This window comes from Mastigoproctus giganteus, chromosome 11 (genome assembly GCF_048544385.1).
Source record: "Mastigoproctus giganteus isolate SK-2022 chromosome 11, ASM4854438v1, whole genome shotgun sequence".
NCBI classification, from domain to species: domain Eukaryota; kingdom Metazoa; phylum Arthropoda; class Arachnida; order Uropygi; family Thelyphonidae; genus Mastigoproctus; species Mastigoproctus giganteus.
This window is the reverse complement of record NC_143585.1, coordinates 119,097,004-119,116,223: the sequence shown is the minus strand read 5'-3', so window position 1 is coordinate 119,116,223 and position 19,220 is coordinate 119,097,004. Positions and strand designations below refer to the sequence as shown.

The window sequence follows — 19,220 nt, the reverse complement described above, 5'->3', positions numbered from 1 at the left end:
TGTGAATGTCGATGCAAAATATTAATTTAGTTTGTTAGCTACCTGAGCAGGATCATCAACAGTTGAACCAGCGATATCAAGTGGACCAATCTGATTCATCCCCTTCCTTCTAGAGTTTACATAAGTAAATACCTCTTTGCTGTTTTTCTTTGCATCCTTTGCCAAAAATTTCTCATAATCTGCCTTTGCCTGCCTCACCTCCTTTGTGACTTGGTTACAGACCAGCTTATATCTATCATAGGCTTCTGTGTCACGTGTTAATTTATATGTATCCCATGCATTTTTCTTCTCTGCCATGTGTCTCATTAGTTCATCTGACATCCATTTAGGCCTAAACCTTGAACAATATTTCTTAGTTGGTGTGTAAAGCCTAGTAGCTTCCGAGATAAGTTCTTTGAATGCTTCCTATTTTGAATTTTCTGTTGGTAACATCATCAGTATAGAATTTGTATAGAATTTAAATACTGTATCAGGCCATCGTAGTCTCCTTTATGAAAGGAAAAACCCTTCCCTTTACCCCTGATGGTAGTTACCTCTTTGAGTAAATCCCACTTCAGCACACTGTGATTACTGCCACCTAGTGGTTCCTTTATCTGTAGATTCTTAATGCATGAAGAATCACTACTGATAATCAGATCGAGAGTATTACTCCCTCTAGTTGTCTCCCGAACATGCTGATATAGAAAACAATCATCCATTAAATCCACAAAAGCCTTGCTAGTGTGTGAGTGACCAACCCACAAATTCCAGTCAATATCTAGGAAATTAAAATCCTTCATAAGGCTCTGAATTACTGGCCCACTCTATTTCCCTGTACAGTTTCTTATTATACTCATCAGAGTCATCAGGCCTATAGCACACTCCTACTCTCAGTTTTAATCTCCCAGTGCTTATGTCACACCAAACTGACTCGACACTGCATCCAGCGATGTCGACTGGCTTCACTTCCTTGTATTTTATTTGTTTCTTAACTAATAGCATAACCCCTCCTCCCTTTCTATCCTTTCTTTAGATGTACTCCTCAAATTCCAGTTCTGCATTCCTTATATCTGCGTGACACCATGTCTCTGATATCCCAACAACGTCCACCTTTGATGCTTTGAACAATACCTCAAATTCATCAAATTTATTTATTTAGATAATTTGATTTAGATATATAATAATTTGATTAATTGATTTAGATAATGAACATAATAATCCATATTATTAATTTCACTTTCTCTGTTTGAATACAAAGCATGTGATGCCATTTCAGAAATATGCTGAGTATATAATTTTTATCATTCTAACACTAAAATACAATTACACATACTATGCTTAAAAGCAAATCAAACTATAATAGTATGTCTGAAGTAAATTAAGTGCTGTGTTTTCAACTTTGTTAAATAACTGGACCCTTTTTTGTATTTTATACTTGTACAAATTAGTAGTGGCAAATGATGCAAGAAAGCAAGTTTGTACAGCATCAGTAAAAAAAAATTCCGTATCACTTGTCTATCCCTTCCAATAGTTTGTCAAGTTCTTCCTTTAATTTATTCAGACTAGCCACTTCTACAACAGCAGATGTAAGTTTCTTCCACCAATCAACTATCCATTAGCTGCAGCCAGACTTCAACATCAATTCTGTAACCATCCTTAGTCAATTTGAATTTATGTCCCTCCCTCCTGCAGTTTGAGCAAGAAGAATTTCATCAGTGTCAAGCTTACTAAATTTGTTCAAAGCCTTAAACTCCTCAATCAGATCTTGCAAGTATCTAGTCTCCAGGTGTTGCAATTTGCAAAAATGAATCCTTTCTTGGTAGGAGCACCCTTTTGTTCCTCTCACTAATCTCAAATGTTCTTCTCTGCATCCTTTCTAAAATGAGTCTTCCAAACCTATGCAATGCTCAAGATGTAGCCTAACCATTGCCTTATACAACAGTATAATCACCTCCTTATCCCTGTTGGCAAAATTCCTGTATATATCATTGGAAAAAACCCTAGGAGCACAAATTAAAAAAATTAAAAAATTTGCAGAGCGTTTGTTCAAATTCCTCGGGCTGTTTTTACAATTCTGGGGCTTTAGAGAATACCAGTTGGAAACCACTGCATTAGGCAGTAAAGTAGGCCTAAGAATAAGGACGAAAAAGGAAACATTAAAATAATAAATACTGAATTGAAAATATTAAAAATAATAAATATAATTGCTACTATATGTGTTTTAGGTATTGGAAAAACTACCTTGGTACGTCGAATATGTGAAAATCTGAAGGCTCAGAATTGCAACGTCTGTGGTTTTTATACTGAAGAAGTTAGAAAGAATAGACAGAGAGTTGGATTTGATATTGTTACTTTAAATGGAAGCAGGGGAATTCTTTCTAGGAAAAGGTAACTATGTATCTTATATACAAGTTGTATCAAACTTATTGAATCAACCAATATTTCAATAAGTAGTTAAAGCTTTATCTGTCAAATTTTTTTTTTTTTTTTTTTTTTTTTATGAAAATTTCTTTATTCTTGACCTTGTTTTAGAGTGATTCTATAGTGATTTTCACTGATTTTGTGATATTTACTAGTTGTGCTGTTATTTTTTTTTTTTAAATAAGTTAAAATGTAAAAATTGGCCTTTTAAGATGAGAAATGCCTAATTTTGTTTTGCAATGAAAATGCTATAATGAAAAGTACAGGACCATCTGTTTAGGGAAAAACCATGGTCTTAACACTTGTAAACAAACAGACTTTGAATTGCCTTGATATTGAACTGCTTTTAAACAAATGGTATCCCTGAAACACACCAAGGGTATCAATACTACTACTCAGGATTTCTAAGAGGTATAACAGATTAGAAAGAATATTTGATGAGAATCAACCGAAAGAGCAATCTGCCTTTAGGACAGGATTGTCAACTATGGATCACCTTCACGTATTATCACAGCTAATGGAGAAAGCAAATCAATATAAAACACCATTATGCCTGGCATTTGTGGATTATGAAAAGGCATTTGACTCCATACAGCATAAGGCAATGTTTTGGGCACTGGAAAGACAAGGCATAGATACTCCATATATTATGATTTTGAAGAAAATATATGAGAATGCTACCTCCTTTATTAGACTAGACAGAGACAGTAACAAATTTAAAATTGAGAAAGGAGTTCGACAAGGAGACAATATCTCCGAAGTTGTTTACTGCTGCCCTTGAGGAAGCTTTCAGAAGATTAGACTGGTCGCAGAAAGAAGTCAGTGCGAATGGAGAGTACCTAAACCATTTACAATTTGCAGATGATATTGTGATCATAAGCCACGATCCCAAAGAATTAGAGGAAAATCTTAATCAGTTATGCACAGTTAGTAATGATTTTGGACTAAAGATGAATATGGCTAAAACAAAGGTAATGATGAACAAGTATGCCACAGAAAGGGATATAATGATTGAAGGAGCAGTAATTGAAAAGGTGGCGTCATATACTTATCTGGGACAAGTCATTAGCTGTAATAATGATAAATGGCTGGAAGTCAAGAGAAGAATAAATTTTGGATGGATAGCATTCAGGAAATATAGTCACATACTGAGGAGCAATATCCCAATTTGTCTGAAAAGCAAAATAATGAACCAATGTATACTCCCCACCATGACTTATGGAAGTGAAACGTGGGCACTCACCAAAAGAATGGAAGAGAAGCTGAGAACTACACAGCGAAGAATGGAACGATTTATATTGGGAATCAGACTGTTAGATAAGAAGAGAAACACATGGATTAGGCAACAAACTAAAGTAAAGGACATTCTTATCAAAGCTAAAGAACTAAAATGGTCTTGGGCAGGACACGTAGCTTGGAGACATGATGACAGATGGACTAAGAAAATAACAGAATGGTACTGAAGAGGAGCTAGAAGAAAACCTGGAAGACAACAACGGAGATGAACAGATGAAATTCATGAGTTTGTGGGTAGTAAATGAATGGCCATTGCACAAAACAGAAGGAAGTGGAAAGTTGCTGGAGAGGCATTCATCCTGCAGTGGATTGAAAATGGCTGATGATGATGATGTTGATCCCTGAAAGAGGAAGCTGCCATCTTATTTAAAAGTTGAAGCAGTTATGGCAGCCTGTTTTGAAAATAGATTCTCATCAGCTAGCAGGTGGTTCCTAATGACAGGCACCTCCGTTGCCAGGTGGGCAGGAGCAGCAGTGCGTGGCACACGCTTCTTGATTAGACTGGGGTTCGAGCCCATGATCACCAAATACAGAGGATGTAGAAAGGTCAGGGAATGACCACCGCATATCCCCAGAGCAATATAGCCTTAGTTGCTAATGCTCCTAAAAACCAAATAACAACAACAACAATCCTAGTGACAAAAACCCAGTGAGAGTGAAGTTGATGTGAGCTGTTGTGTGATGTATGGAGCACAGACATGGGAGTGCAACTTGATTGGGTTACAGTACATTTGCAACTAAGTAGCTCAGTGAATGCTTTGTTGGACACACTGTTTTTTTACCTTCACCAATAAGGAGACTGTAATCTTGAAACTATGCTTTTTGGGTGTGCCACTTCACTGAGAATAAGTAGCAGGATAGATCTCCTTAAAGTTCTATCAACAGCTTATGTTACCCCAGAGGCTCATATCTGGTGAGTATGGGTTTGGCACACTCAGGGTTCTGAACTGGATACATTGTGCCATATAACTAATAATGATGATAACAATAATGTTGTGTTATGTAATATGAAGTTCTGTCTTAAAGTTCTTATGATGCTTTTTATGCAAGTTTTTGTTTGTTTTTCTTACTGTTACAACTAAAGTTATATATTCCATAGCTTGAAGCTATGGAATATATAACTTTATTTTTGTTCTAAAAAATAAAGGCAAGAAATAGTTCAAAATAGTGCTCCTTGTAATGTCATCCTTTTATTTTAACAGTATAATGGAGACAGCCACAATTAAATATTTCACTGTTGGAAATGCAAAAATATTTTTTACAATAAAATCAAAGTTACCTGTGATATGCCTTCATTTTACCCCTTGGACTTATCTTTAATATGCAATATTTGCTTCAAAACACCCAATACTTTTTCCACGGCCTGTATAAGTAAGATAACTTCCTCTCCCCCCCATCGGAGAGGACCGCGTCGCTCTCTCCCTTTAGCGTGCAGGTGATGCCGCACCCGTGAAATAGTATTGCCCTGTTAGATGTGCCGACTAGCAGCGAAAGGTCATTAATTCGGCCAGAACAGCGTCCTGACGCATTGTTTACAAAAAACAGGAAGAGAGCTGTGACGCTTTTAGGGAGAAATATCACCCCGTAAGAGTCATACTTTTGATGCTGGCTGAATCACGTATCAGCGGAATGTTTGGTAATGTGGAGACTCGCATAAAACCCCCTTGGAGCAACCCTACATGAATATGCAAAGCTCTCCTTACCCCTTCATAAATATCGTCTCCGGTTTGAGTCAGGCCCTAAAGATGTCAGGCACAAACCTTTTTTCTATCCGACAAAATGAACACCTGCATAAACGTGGGAAAAGCAAAAAGGGTCAAACTTATATATATAGAGAACAGAACAAAGAAGGGCGTTGTTGTCGTCGAAGTTATCGTTATTGAAGTCCTGATTTTTGGCTATTGAAGCATTAGAAGAAGTTTTTGGTCTCTCGATGATCCCAGAGATGATAGAACTCACGCCCAGACGTGCTCTGAAGCATTTCGGTAAGTTTATCCATGTCTTAGCAAATAGAATTGCATAAAATGAACCGCTAGAGAGTTATATTCCCTTTAGAATTATCACACAGGATACACCCACCTTTCTTCTCCTAGAAATAACTTTTAAAGATGTATCTTTTATATGTTTTAACTTTAAAGTAATACTATGTTGTTTACTATAATCTGACCCAATAACTGTTTTGCTTATATAAATGCTGAGATAGACGAATGTATTTGTCCAAAGGAAAGGAAATGCTGTCTGTCTTTACTACACGAAGACACACAGATTAATGTACCTGCAATTCCCCATAACATATCATAACAGTAGAGCAATTGCATAATCACACTATGCTATATTTAATTTACTTTTATATGTAATGTTTTTATATGTAAAATGTATGTAATAAACCATATTTGTTTGTTAACCTTGCCTCATGACATTCTCTGGCTACACACGAACCACTGAATTAGAACTCATAAAGAATCATCATTGCGGCCACTTTGAGGCTCTGTTATTTCAATAGAGGGTCGGAGCGTAGAACACAGCGCCTCCCGATGTTACCAGTTTTATTCTACACATCTCAGAGTAAAGCTGAAGAATACGTGAGATATGTCCTAATCTAAACTAGTAGATGATCATGATTAACCCGGACTCCTCTGGATGATTATTTTAGTGTGTTGTAGGCTTGCAAGACATATAGATAGCGATGAAAGTTTACCAGCACGCACACATTATTATTATTAATATCCATATGATGCAAGGAAGCCTGAGGCTTATGCTGCACCAGGAAAAAAAAAAAAAAAAGTTCCTGAGAGAGAGAGAGAGAGAGAGAGAGAGAGAGAGAGAGAGAGAGAGAGAGAGAGAGAGAGAGAGAGAGAGAGAGAGAGAGAGAGAGAGAGAGAGAGAGAGAGTCAAAAGTAGAAGGGAATCACCAAGAAAGAGAAGAATGATGATATCCAGCTCAGGACCCTGGGTGTGCCAAGCCCATACTCACCAGATGTGAGCCCCCGGGGTTAATATATTATAACAGAGAGCCCGCGGAACATGCCACTCTCCAGACATCTGTTTCATAGTACATGGGGGGGAAACACCCATGTACCGTCAGACAACTAACACAGTACATACCTTGAAAAATAACCCAGTTAAGATGAAACTAGAAGTAATTTTATAAAATTAAAAATATGGTCAAAAAGTACCGAAATGATGTTCTAAAAAAGAAGGAAAGAAACTCCTAGTTATATAAACACCTAAATGACTTGAACAGTTTGCCAGCAATTGTAATTTGCTAATTGAAAAACTTTGGGCATCATTCTCAAAGTATGAGACCCTACTAGTAAAACAAGGAACATCAGATTTACCAGGCAACCAAGTGATGAATGTTGTCCATGAAGCCAGGCATTTGTCCAAATGAATCCAAATATACATGCTAGCATAATTTATATTATACTGGGCAAACCATTCATATTTAGAGAGAAACCTGCCACTTTATTGAAAATGCAAAATAAGGATTTCTGAGTATCCATATCTTAATAGCTTGAGAAGCATTAGTAATAAGGGTAAGAAAGTTAGTGTATGGGGTTTTTTTTTTTTTTTTAATATATGAAAATCCTAAATACAAAGTATCAAAACCCTATAGTACTTAATGCGCATGAAGGAGATTGTTGAGGGGAGGGGATGCTTGAAAATTTGTTCTGTAGACTAAACCCGAGTAACCATTTCAGGCTTTCAGTAAGCAAAGTGATGGTATTGTACTGGTTGGTGAGAGTCATACCACCTAGTGTGAATATTAATATTAGTAAGTATTATAATACAGTATTGTATTATTAGTGTTATTTTATGTTAGTATTGTCACTAGTAGTACTGTACAGGTGTTGGGGGGGCGGGGTGTTAGAAACTTGTAAAGGTACCTAGACACCTAGAGAAGGATTTGCCAAAAGTTTGTGTTGCAATGGAAGAGTTTTCCAATGCAACACAAAACATGTCAGGATATTACTGTATAAACTTTTAAAGGAAGAGACTACAACATTAATTTCTCAAGTTAGGAAGAATAAGTTCCTTGTGTTCTAAACTAAAATGCAATCACTAAAAGGTTGTTGACCACCCCACAGTAACCTTCCTCATGTTGTCTCATACTATGAACTAATAGGAGAGGCTTAATTTAATAAGCATAAAGTGTTTTACTTGCCCCCTTTTTTTTACAAAAAATTTATTAAGTAATTAATATTGTTTTGTAACATAAGCATATATGACTTTTCCATATGTGGAAAGTAAAGCTAGCAGAAACAAGGTGATTAATATTATTATTACAGTGGATTCTGGTTAATCGGGGCAGCCGATTATTTGGGGCAAATCTTAAAAAACAGAAACCAATCGAGAAAATATCCAGGGTTTACTTCGCTTAATTGGGACAGCATGCCATTTAATCAGGGCAGGAGACCACAGCACTGGAGATTACCCTACAATTGTCTGTGATGGTACCACATGGTTCGGTTGAAATTCTGGAGGTCACAACCATAAAACAATAAAAACAATTAGCAGTCACCTGTTTATTGGTCTTTTCTGTTAGTGAAATCTATCATAAACGGACAGTAAACTCGATCTTACTGAATTTGCAATAATATCGACAGCTGGAATTCTGTGAGTTATTATGGTGAAATGTGTTTACACTTCCACGAAATCTTCAATCATATAAAAAAATTAATTTTCAGATCTTCTCTTCATTTGTATTTTTAAAGCTTTGTAACTCGTTACTCGGTTCTCACTTGCACGTATCATGTTACTTGCAATTTGTGTGTGCCGTGTTCTTTGTTTTTGATTGCTTATCTTTTTACTGTTTTAAATTTTAACCTCCACCCACAAATGTCAGTGAACAGAAATGTCAACTAGTTCGTATGTACATATTACAGTACGTATTAATTATTCCGATTATCACGTATATTCTTCCAATTTTCATGTGTCATTTAATTTTTTAATTGGTAAGGTAATAAAGGGTAAATTTGTGCTTAATATATCTTTGCTTTTATAGCCTGTGGATAATATTCCTCCTATTTTCGCTAATTAGAATCGCTCTTTAATAGAATTAAAATTCAATTCACAAACATGATCACAATGACCGGCGCTTACTGCACATCGTATAGTGAATGGTATTTACTATGTTGAGTTCGTCGTAACATGATTTGATTGTACACTGAACTAATTGTAAAGGGTCATTGTATTTTTAACTATTTACACGAAACTTCGGATAATTGGGGCAGCCGCTTAATCGGGCCAAAATGCACTAGTCCCGATTTGTCCCAAATAACCGGAATGGACTGTATTATTATTATTATTGCTCTTATATTATTTCTCCCTGATTGGGGATTCCACCTCATGATGGGTATTGCTACCAAGTACACAGGGTGGTTGTTGTTATGTCTGGTGTTTACTGTTGGTCGAGAAACTCTCTGATTATCCTACAGGTTCAGGATTGCAACTTTCTGGAGTTCCTTGTAGGTGTTCACTGGGAGACCTATTGCTGCTAGGCTGTTATGTAGGGTCTTTGGCACCATACCTGTGGTTGACATGATGATCGGGATGGTCGTTACTTGTTGCATATGCCATATTAACCCCAGGGGCTCACATCTGGTGAGTATGGGCTTGGCACACCCAGAGTCCTGAGCTGGATATCATCATTCTTCTTCCTTGGTGATTCCCTTCTACTTCTGACTGTCTCTCTCTCTCTCTCTCTCTCTCTCTCTCTCTCTTTTTCTCTCTCTCTCTTTTCTCTCTCTCTCTCTTTTTCTCTCTCTCTCTTTCTTAGGGTAATTCAGGTTTTTTTTTTGGCTGGTGCAGCATAAGCCTCAGGCTTCCTTGCACTATACAGCTAATAATAATAATCTCTTAGATCTCCTGTCTTAGGTTTGTGTACTTCCTGATTTTTTTTTTTTTTTTCCCCCCATGGGTTTTCTGCAGGTTGCCAGTGTTGGGTACTGCTATGTCAATCAGATCATCATCATCGGCCATTTTAAATCCACTGCAGGATGAAGGCCTTTCCAGTTCCTTCTGTTTTGTGCAATGGCCATCCATTTATTACCCACAAACTCATGAATTTCATTTTCTTCTAGCTCCTCTTGGGTACCATTCTGTTATTTTCTTAGTCCATCTGTCATCATGTCTTCGAGCTATGTGTCCTGCCCAAGACCATTTTAGTTCTTTAGTTTTGATAAGAATGTCCTTTACTTGAGTTTGTTGCCTAATCCATGTGTTTCTCTTCTTATCTAACAGTCTGATTCCCAATATAAATCGTTCCATTCTTCGCTGTGTAGTTCTCAGCTTCTATTCCATTCTTTTGGTGAGTGCCCACGTTTCACTTCCATAAGTCATGGTGGGGAGTATACATTGGTTCATTATTTTGCATTTCAGACAAATTGGGATATTGCTCCTCAGTATGTGACTATATTTCCTGAATGCTATCCATCCAAAATTTATTCTTCTCTTGACTTCCAGCCATTTATCATTATTACAGCTAATGACTTGTCCCAGATAACTATATGACTCCACCTTTTCAATTACTGCTCCTTCAATCATTATGTCTCTTTCTGTGGCATACTTGTTCATCATTACTTTTGTTTTAGCCATATTCATCTTTAGTCCAAAATCCTTACTAACTGTGCATAACTGATTAAGATTTTCCTCTAATTCTTTGGGATCGTGGCTTATGACCACAATGTCTTCTGCAAATCGTGAATGGTTTAGGTACTCTCCATTCACATCGTCTCCTTTCTGTGACCAGTCTAATCTTTTGAAAGCTTCCTCAAGGGCAGCAGTAAACAACTTCGGAGATATTGTGTCTCCTTGTCAAACTCCTTTCTCAATTTTAAATTTGCTACTGTCTTTGTCTAGTCTAATAAAGGAGGTAGCATTCTCATATATTTTCTTTAAAATCATAATATATGGGGCATCTATGCCTTGTCTTTCCAGTGCCCAAAACATTGCCTTATGCTGTATGGAGTCAAATGCCTTTTCATAATCCACAAATGCCAGGCATAATGGTGTTTTATATTGATTTGCTTTCTCCATTAGCTGTGATAATACGTGAAGGTGATCCATAGTTGACAATCCTGTCCTAAAGGCAGATTGTTCTTTCGGTTGATTCTCATAAATTATTCTTTCTAATCTGTTTGTAATGATCCTTGTGAACAACTTGTGGGATAACAAGCTCACTGGGCTATAATTTCCAATTTCTGATTTATCTCCTTTCTTATGCAGCAAAACTATGATTGTATTATTTGACTGCTTAGGCATCACACCTTTTCTAATGCATTTTGGGAAGAGCCTTACCAGTTTTTGTGTTATGTCTCTTCCTCCCAATTTTAAAAACTCTACAGTAACTTCATATTCTCCCGGGGCTTTGTTATTCTTCATTTTCTTCAATGCACGTTCTACCTCATCAGGAAGAATATCGGGTATGTCATATGTATTATTATTATTACTAGCCATATAGTACAAGGAAGCCTGGGGCTTATGGTGCACCAGCCAAAAAAAATGAGAGAGAGAGAGAGAGTGTGTGTGTAGAAGGGAATCACCAAGAAAGAGAAGAATGATGATATCCAGCTCAGGACCCTGGGTCTGCCAAGCCCATACTCACCAGATGTGAGCCCCTGGGGTTGCTAATTTGTGATCCATCTTTCTCACTGCTGGCATCATTCCCTCACTCCTTGTATAATTCTCTTGAGTAGTCTTCTGCTATTTGAATTATGCCTTCTCTGCTATTTATAAGTACACCATCGCTATTAGCATTAGTCGAGGAATGTGATGCAAGAAAGCAAGCTTATGCAGCATCGGATCCAAAGGTCGCGGGTTTGAATCCTGCCTCTGGCTTGAATCAAAGTACTGCAAAAACCTTGGGAGATGCATTATGGCCACAGAAGCCAATGCGCCAACAACTAAAAAAAAAAAAAAAACCCCCATTTCACCCCTGCGTTTAGGCACCTCCGTAGCCAGGTGGGAAGGAGCAGCAGTGCGTAGCACAAGCTTCTTGATTAGACCGGGGTTCGAGCCCATCACCACCAAATACGGAGGATGCGGAAAGGTCAGGGAATGACCACCGCATATCGTGGAGCAATGAGCAATATGGCCTTAGTTGGTAATGCTCCTAAAAATCAAATAACAAACAAACAAACAAGAAACCCCTGCGTTTGTTTGAAATACCTGTCCAGCTGAGCCTTAAAATTTATTTAGGCTATCAACTTCCACAACAAGGGATGGAAGTCTGTTCTACCAACTCACTACCCGCTGGCTAAAGGCAAATTTCTGCACATTAATCCTACATCTGTCTTTCCTAAATTTGAATTTATGCCTTCTCAGGTGATTATTCTGGTAAAAGAATCCCATCAGCATTTAGCATGCTCAAGCCATTCAAGGCTTTATACACCTCTATCAGATCACCTGAGCCAGTGCCTGGTCTCCAGACACTGTACTTTGCAAAACTTAAGCCTTTCTTCGTAAGAGCAACTCTTTTTGTTCCATTCACTAATCTTGTTGCCCTTCTCTGTACTCGTTCCAGCAGCTCTACATCCTTCTTGAAATGAGGCCTCCAGACCTGTATACAGTACCCAAGGTGTGGCCTGACCATTGCCTTGTACAAGGGAATAATCACTTCCTTATCCCTGCTAGAAAAATTTCTGTATATCATTGACAAGACACCATGAGCTACTCTTGCAGACTGTCTGCACTGCTCAGAGAACTTCATATCTACCTGCGCAATTACCCCCAGGCATTTTTCATTCTTTACCACTGTCAGTGTAGTACCACAGAGTTGAAACGTCACTCTGGGGTTACTGTTTTCCATATTTAGTACTTTACATTTGTCATTGTTAAACTTCATTTGCCACTTCAGCCCATCTGCTCAACCTTTCCAGATCCTGTTGCAGCAGCATAGCATCAGTAGCGTCCTTAACAACCCTGCCAACCTTTGTATCGTCTGCAAACTTGGACATTAATCTTGATATACCATCATCAATATCATTTATAAATATAGAAAACAATAATGGACCCAACACTGAACCCAAATATATAAAATCAAAGTTATTCCCTGCATCCAGTTCTTTTGTGACTGCATCATAGTATCCAATCAAATTGGTCAGGCAAGACTTTCCCTTAACAAAACTATGCTGTGTCGGAGCTATAACTGAATTCTTTTCTAGATGATCCTGCAGTGCTTCTTTAACCAGTGCCTCCATTAATTTTCCTGGAACAGAAGTTAAACTCACAGGTCTATAATTACTTGTGTCAGCCTTTGATCCTCCTTTGTGAATTGGGATCACATTTACACATCTCCGGTCTATGGGTACCTCCCCTGAGTCCAAAGAAGCTCTCATAATTTTGGCTGAGTTTGCTTACTTCCTTTGCTGCCTCCTTCAATATAACTGGATAGATCCCATCCACCCCTGGTGCCTTTTTTATGTTTATCCTCAACAATTTTCTCCTCCACTTTCCTCTCAGTTATTAGAAAATCATCTAGCTCACTGCCAGAGTTTACTTCACCTCTGGCATTCCCCTTCCTGAATAACTCCTCATGTGTGAATGTAGATGCAAAATACTCATTTAGTTTGTTAGCCATCTGAACAGGATCCTCAATTGTTGAACCATCAATATCCAGTGGACCAATCTGATTCATCCCTTTCCTTCTAGAGTTTATATAGGTACAGAACTCTTCTGTTTTTCTTTGCATCCTTTGCCAAGGATTTCTCATAATCTGCCTTTGCCTGCCTAATCTCCTTTGTGACTTGGTTACAGACCAGCTTATATCTATCATAGGCTTCCATGTCACCCATTAATTTATATGTATCCCATGCATTTTTCTTCTCTGCTATACGTCTCATTAGTTCCTCTGACATCAATTTAGGCCTAAACCTTGAACAATATTTCTTAGTTGGTATGTAAAGTCTAGTAGCTTCCGAGGTAAGTTCTTTGAATGCTTCCTATTTTGAATTTTCTGTTGGTAACATCATCAGTTGGTCCCACTGTATAGAATTCAAATACTGTATCAGGCCATCGTAGTCTCCTTTACGAAAGGAAAAACCCTTCCCTTTACCCCTGATGGTAGTTACCTCTTTGAGTAAATCCCACTTCAGCACACTGTGATTACTACCACCTAGTGGTTCCTTTATCTGCAGATTCTTAATGCATGAAGAATCACTACTGATAATCAGATCAAGAGTATTACTCACTCTAGTTGCCTCCCAAACATGCTGATGTAGAAAACAATAATCCAATTAAACTGTGCGGCATGTGATTGGCCTGTATTTCGATGGGTTTCTTGCATCTTCATCTTTAGGCTTCAGATATGTGACTCCTTCAGTGAGAGACTTCAGGATTGTCTCCGGGTGCCTTATCATTCGAGTGAACTGCTCTGCTGGGTGCTTGTGTGTGCAGGTGAGCTTCTTGTACCAGTAGTTGCGGATGTTATCAATTCTCGGGGTTCGCCAGTTGTGGGTGTTCCTAATTGACTGTTTTACTTCTTATTCTCGAATCTCCCACTCTCTCATCTCTTGTATGTCCTTCGTTTTCTTCCGTTCTACTTCTATCCAGGGTGCTTTGCTGTTGTGTTTTACTTCACTGCTACAAATATTTCCCCAGAACTTTTCGATCGTCTTCTTCTTGGGTGGTCCATTTCCTGCTTTCTCATCTTCACCCAGTTTCCTGTAGAAGGATCTTTGGTCCTCATCAAAGTTTCGGTTGTTTATTTTCCTCTGGGAGCTCTCTTTGTATCGGTGTGATCTCTTGCTGAGTGTGAGGAGGTTCTGCTTCGGTGTGTCTCAGTATTCTCCTATTCTCTGATTTCTGGTCTCCTGTTTAATGTGGGCACTGTCTCTTGAGGATGCTCTTCACCTTTCCAGTCAATTTCTTATTTCTATTACCCTGTTGGTACCGGGTCAACTGACCTATCTTGATTTTTAATTCTTCTATCTTCTGCTGAAGTCTTCTTTCCCAAGCTGGTGGTTCCTTCTGTTTTTGGTTCTTCTGCTGCTGGTCTCATTTCTTTTCCATTAATCCTAGTGGCTGCGATGGCAGCACAGTATACAGCTGTGTGGATAGCCTCCAGCGTTGCACCATTGTTGTCAAGGTAATGTGGCATTATTTGCCGATTGAGGTGGTCTGTTACTCTCCACAGGATTTTGTTTGGCCTCTGCTGTGGTATCATGTGGGTTCTTGTGGGGGTCCATTCCTTCGAATTCTGTTAGGGCCTTCTTCCATTTGTCTTCTATTATGGATAGCATGACTTCGTCTCTTTCCACTTCGGCTACTCTGGGTTGTATTTCTTTTTGCTGTTCCTCCTCCGGTTCCATATTGACCATATTCTTTGTCCTTTGTAGCAGATCGCTGACATCCTGTTTGATTTTTTCCAAGATGGCAGGAGCTGTCAGGTTCTTTGTGATGATGGTCCTTTTCTGGTCTGGTAATCGCTGTTCTGACCTGAATCGCTGACCTGAATGTCTGGGTATCGTTCTAACCACTTGGTATGTAGTTGCGATCTGTACATTGTAATATCGGTCTCTAGCCTGGTTATTTCATACTATGCTCGCTTGATGTATTTATGCATTTCAATGCTCACTTCATGCATTGGCATTTTCTTCCTTCCTGGGTGGTCACTAGTGTAGTTGTGCAGGAAACACTTCCAGTTAGTGAGGCTGGATGGTCTTGCCCTTCTTTTGTGGTAGCCTTACAGGGGACAGCGCCACTTGCTTCACTGTCTTTTTTGGGAGACTGTCTTCAAGTTTTCGAACCGACCCCTCTGCCTAGGGCTTGAATGCGAGTGACTTTATTCTGCGTCACACTCGATGCAGTATGAATAATATTTATCTGCGACATCATCCATCTATGGAGGTGGACTTGTTTAGCTTTGGCTTATGACCAGTGGTTTATTTGTTTAGTTCTAGCGAGTGACACCAGATGGCGTCACCAGCTGCACCAGCCATAGTTCTGGCCTTGGGGAAGGTAAATCCAGTGGGGTAACTTTTTTTTTTTTTTTTTTTTATCATCTAATATTATTATATCGGTCTCCCAGCGTAATAGAGCCGCATTCGCTTCCACTAATGTGGGATTCGGGCCTGGGTACATCAGGGTGGTAGTCCAGTGTCTTAACCACTGGGCCATCATGTCCTTTATTATTATTATTAGCCATATGGTGCAAGGAAGCCTGAGGCTTATGTTGCACCAGCCAAAATTCTGGATTACCCTGAGAGAGAGAGAGAGAGAGAGAGGGGGGGGGGGAATCACCAAAAAATAGAAGAATGATGATATCCAGCTCGGGACCCTGCTAGAAATGCCAAGCCCATAATCACCAGATGTGACCTCCCCGGGGTATCCCTTTGTATAAAGCAGTGGTCAGGCCACACCTTTTGAGTACTGCGTACAGGTCTGGAGGCCTCATTTTAAGAAGGATGTAGAGTTACTGGAATGAGTACAGAGAAGGGCAACAAGATTGGTGAGAGGAACAAAGGAGCGTGCTTATGAAGAAAGGCTTAAGTTCTGCAAGTTGCAGTATTCGGAGAGTAGGTACCTGCAAGGTGACCTGATTGAGGTGTATAAGGCCTTGAATGGTTTGAGCAGGCTCACTACTGACAGGATACTTTCGCTTGTTCAGATTAAGAACCTGAGGGGGCATAGATTCAAATTGAGGTAAGGCAGTTGTAGAATAGATCTATGGAATAGAATAGATTTGTCTTTAGCCAGCGGGTAGTTGATTGCTGGAACAGACTTCCATCTGTTGTTGTGAAAGTTGATAGCATAAATAAATTTAATTTGGAGTTACCGGATGGGTGAAATGGGATTTTTTTTTTTTTTTTGGCTGATGCTGCTTTCTTGCATCATAGGCCTCAACTAATGCTAATTCTAAAGTAAATTGCATTACTCAGACGTTTTGGGATGATAATTTCACCTCATTACTATTTGAGGGTCCTGGAGAAACAACTAAAGAACTACTAATTAATACATCTAAATAATCTGTCATTGTAGAAGTTGATAGCTTAAATAGATTCAAGACAGAACTTGACAAACATTTGGAGCGAGGGGATGGGTGAAACGCTTCTTTGTTCCTCTCACCAATCTTGTTGCCCTTCTCTGTACTCATTCCAGTAACTCTACATCCTTCTTAAAATGAAGCCTCCAGACCTGTACACAGTACTCAAAAGGTGTGGCCTGACCACTGCTTTATACAAAGGGATACCCTGGGGAGGTCACACCTGGTGATTATGGGCTTGGCATTTCTAGCATATCCAGGGTCCCGAGCTGGATATCATCATTCTTCTATTTTTTGGTGATTCACCTTTATTTTGGTAATGCTAATTAAACAAAATTTGGTAATGCTAATTAAACAAAACATTAAATTAAATTTGAAAACACCTAGTGATCGAAAATAATAGGTTAAAGATGCTTGCATTAATAGTTATCTTGCAAAAATCATAAGTTTAATTGCTTAATGAAATTTAGAGAGGCTTAACAAAAATGAAGTTTAGAGACATTAGCACATTAGTGTATTTCTTTATTAATTAACTGTTAAGCAGCAATCAGTTGCATTGGACTATACTCTTAAATTTACTTTGTTTTGTTAATAAGTTGTCTTTTGAATGCTTATACTGAGATTGAGTTCATACAATTTCCATTTTGAGCTTAATGATGCTTCCTGCCTTATACTAGAAATATACAATCCAGTCCAGAATTAAAATTAGTGCTATTCATTTACTTTGATGCTGTATGATATTTCTATTTCATGAATTTGTATTTCATCAGCATATGCAATAAATATTAATGCAAAGATTTGAAAGCTCTTACCATCTTTATCTTTTTAAATTGTTTTTTGTTAATACAGATTTACCATACTTATTTATTCCAAACAGACTAATAATGGGGGTGTAATTTATACTTTGCATTTAAAGATAGGTTAGTTAAAATCATGTAAGCATTTTATCACCAATTACTTTAAGGTTTGGAGTCTTACAATTGTTTGTGGAATTCTCTTCAGTCATGCAGAAATTACTAGAAATTATTTCTGACACAAAACTAATCATCACAAATGAGCCATTTCACAAAACTAAGATTCCTCACAAATCCTAACCATTTTTAAACTTAATTGTAAAAGGTTTAGCATACCTCTTCTTTTCTTTATTTTTTTTTAAAAACCTAAGCGCTGTTCTCTTGTCACTCTCTGCAAGAGTATGTGTTACATGCAGTACTGACATGTCATTATCTGAAGAGCAACAATGGGTTAGGAAGTGGTAGTAGTGTGCCACAACAACTAAGTGATATAGAATAAATGTAGGGACAGGTATCCCTTGTTATACACAATCTCACTTTACATGTTTTCATTATAAAGCAGTTTCAAAAAATCAAAATAAAAACTGGTCTCAACCACTGTGCATGTGCCGTAAGCTCACAGCATTGGGAGTGAGTGTTCAGTCTCTCTGCAGCTGCAGAATCAGAAGCATCAAAAAGGGTACCTTGTTTTCTTAAATTTGTGCAACATATTACATTGTAGTTAACTTAAAATTGACCTCCGTGAAAAAATGTGAAAACAGTGACCAGAGTGCTACCATCAGCAAAAAACAAAGGAAATCCATAACCCTTGAGGAAAAATTAGATGTGGTTAAGAGGTATAAATGTATCAAATGGACTATTGACATAGTCAGGTCCACAGGAGTCTCCGAATTGATAAGAACAATAAGGAATCAAGCTGAGAAAATTAAGGATAGTTATAAAAGTGCAATGAGAATGACAGCGTAAGATTACACAGATAAGGCTGCTGTTTGTGGAAAAATTGCAAAGGACATTGACTCGTAGACTGAAAATCAAAATCACTGTGTTATTCCTACATCCAGCGGTATAATCCAGGCTGAAGTGAAAAATTTGTGACCTGAATGCTATTGAGCCTAATCCAAAATTGCCAAAGAGGCAACATGAATTCCATAACCTTAAGTTAACAGGTGAGACTTCAGCAGCTGATTCAGTTGCTGCTGAGTTTCTATCAGAACTCCAAATGTCAGTTGAAGACATGGTTATTTGCCTCAACAAGTGTTCAGTGTGCAAGAAATAGGGTTTCTCTGGAAGCACATGCTAAGCAGAACATTTGGCTTGGTGCAAGAGAAGATGGCTCCGGGTTTAAGTCTCCAAGGATTACCTTACATTGGTGTTAGGAGAGAATGCATCTGGAGATCATAAAATTAAACCCCTCATCGGGTTTTATTTTATCACTTTTATCACAACAAAAATCCACGATCACTCAAGGGTTATTCTAAAGAGCATTTGCCAGTTGTATGGTAGTCTAATAAGAAAGCTTGAATTACAGCAGCTGTCTTTGAATCCCACATTTCCAATGAACCCTATCGTGAATTGAAGGCTTATTGTGAGAGGATAAATGTGCCCTTTAAAATTCTTCTCCTCCTGGATAATGCACCTGGACACTCCCCAAGCATTGTTGATATTGATAAAAACATTATGTTCCTGCCACTAAATGTGACATCCCTTATCCAACCTATGGATCAGGGTATCATTTCAAATTTCAGAAG

General features: G+C 38.2%; 1 protein-coding gene across 2 annotated transcripts in view; it reads left to right on the top strand.

The window, feature by feature from the left end:
- The window catches only part of LOC150078385 (cancer-related nucleoside-triphosphatase homolog), an 86,528-nt gene that overhangs the window by 17,030 nt on the left and 50,278 nt on the right, over nt 1-19,220 (top strand). For both annotated transcript variants that reach the window (XM_090384878.1, XM_090384877.1), the window contains exon 2: nt 2,205-2,367. In XM_090384878.1, coding sequence (XP_090241004.1) covers nt 2,205-2,367 — 163 coding nt within the window. The remainder of the gene's footprint in view (nt 1-2,204; nt 2,368-19,220) is intronic.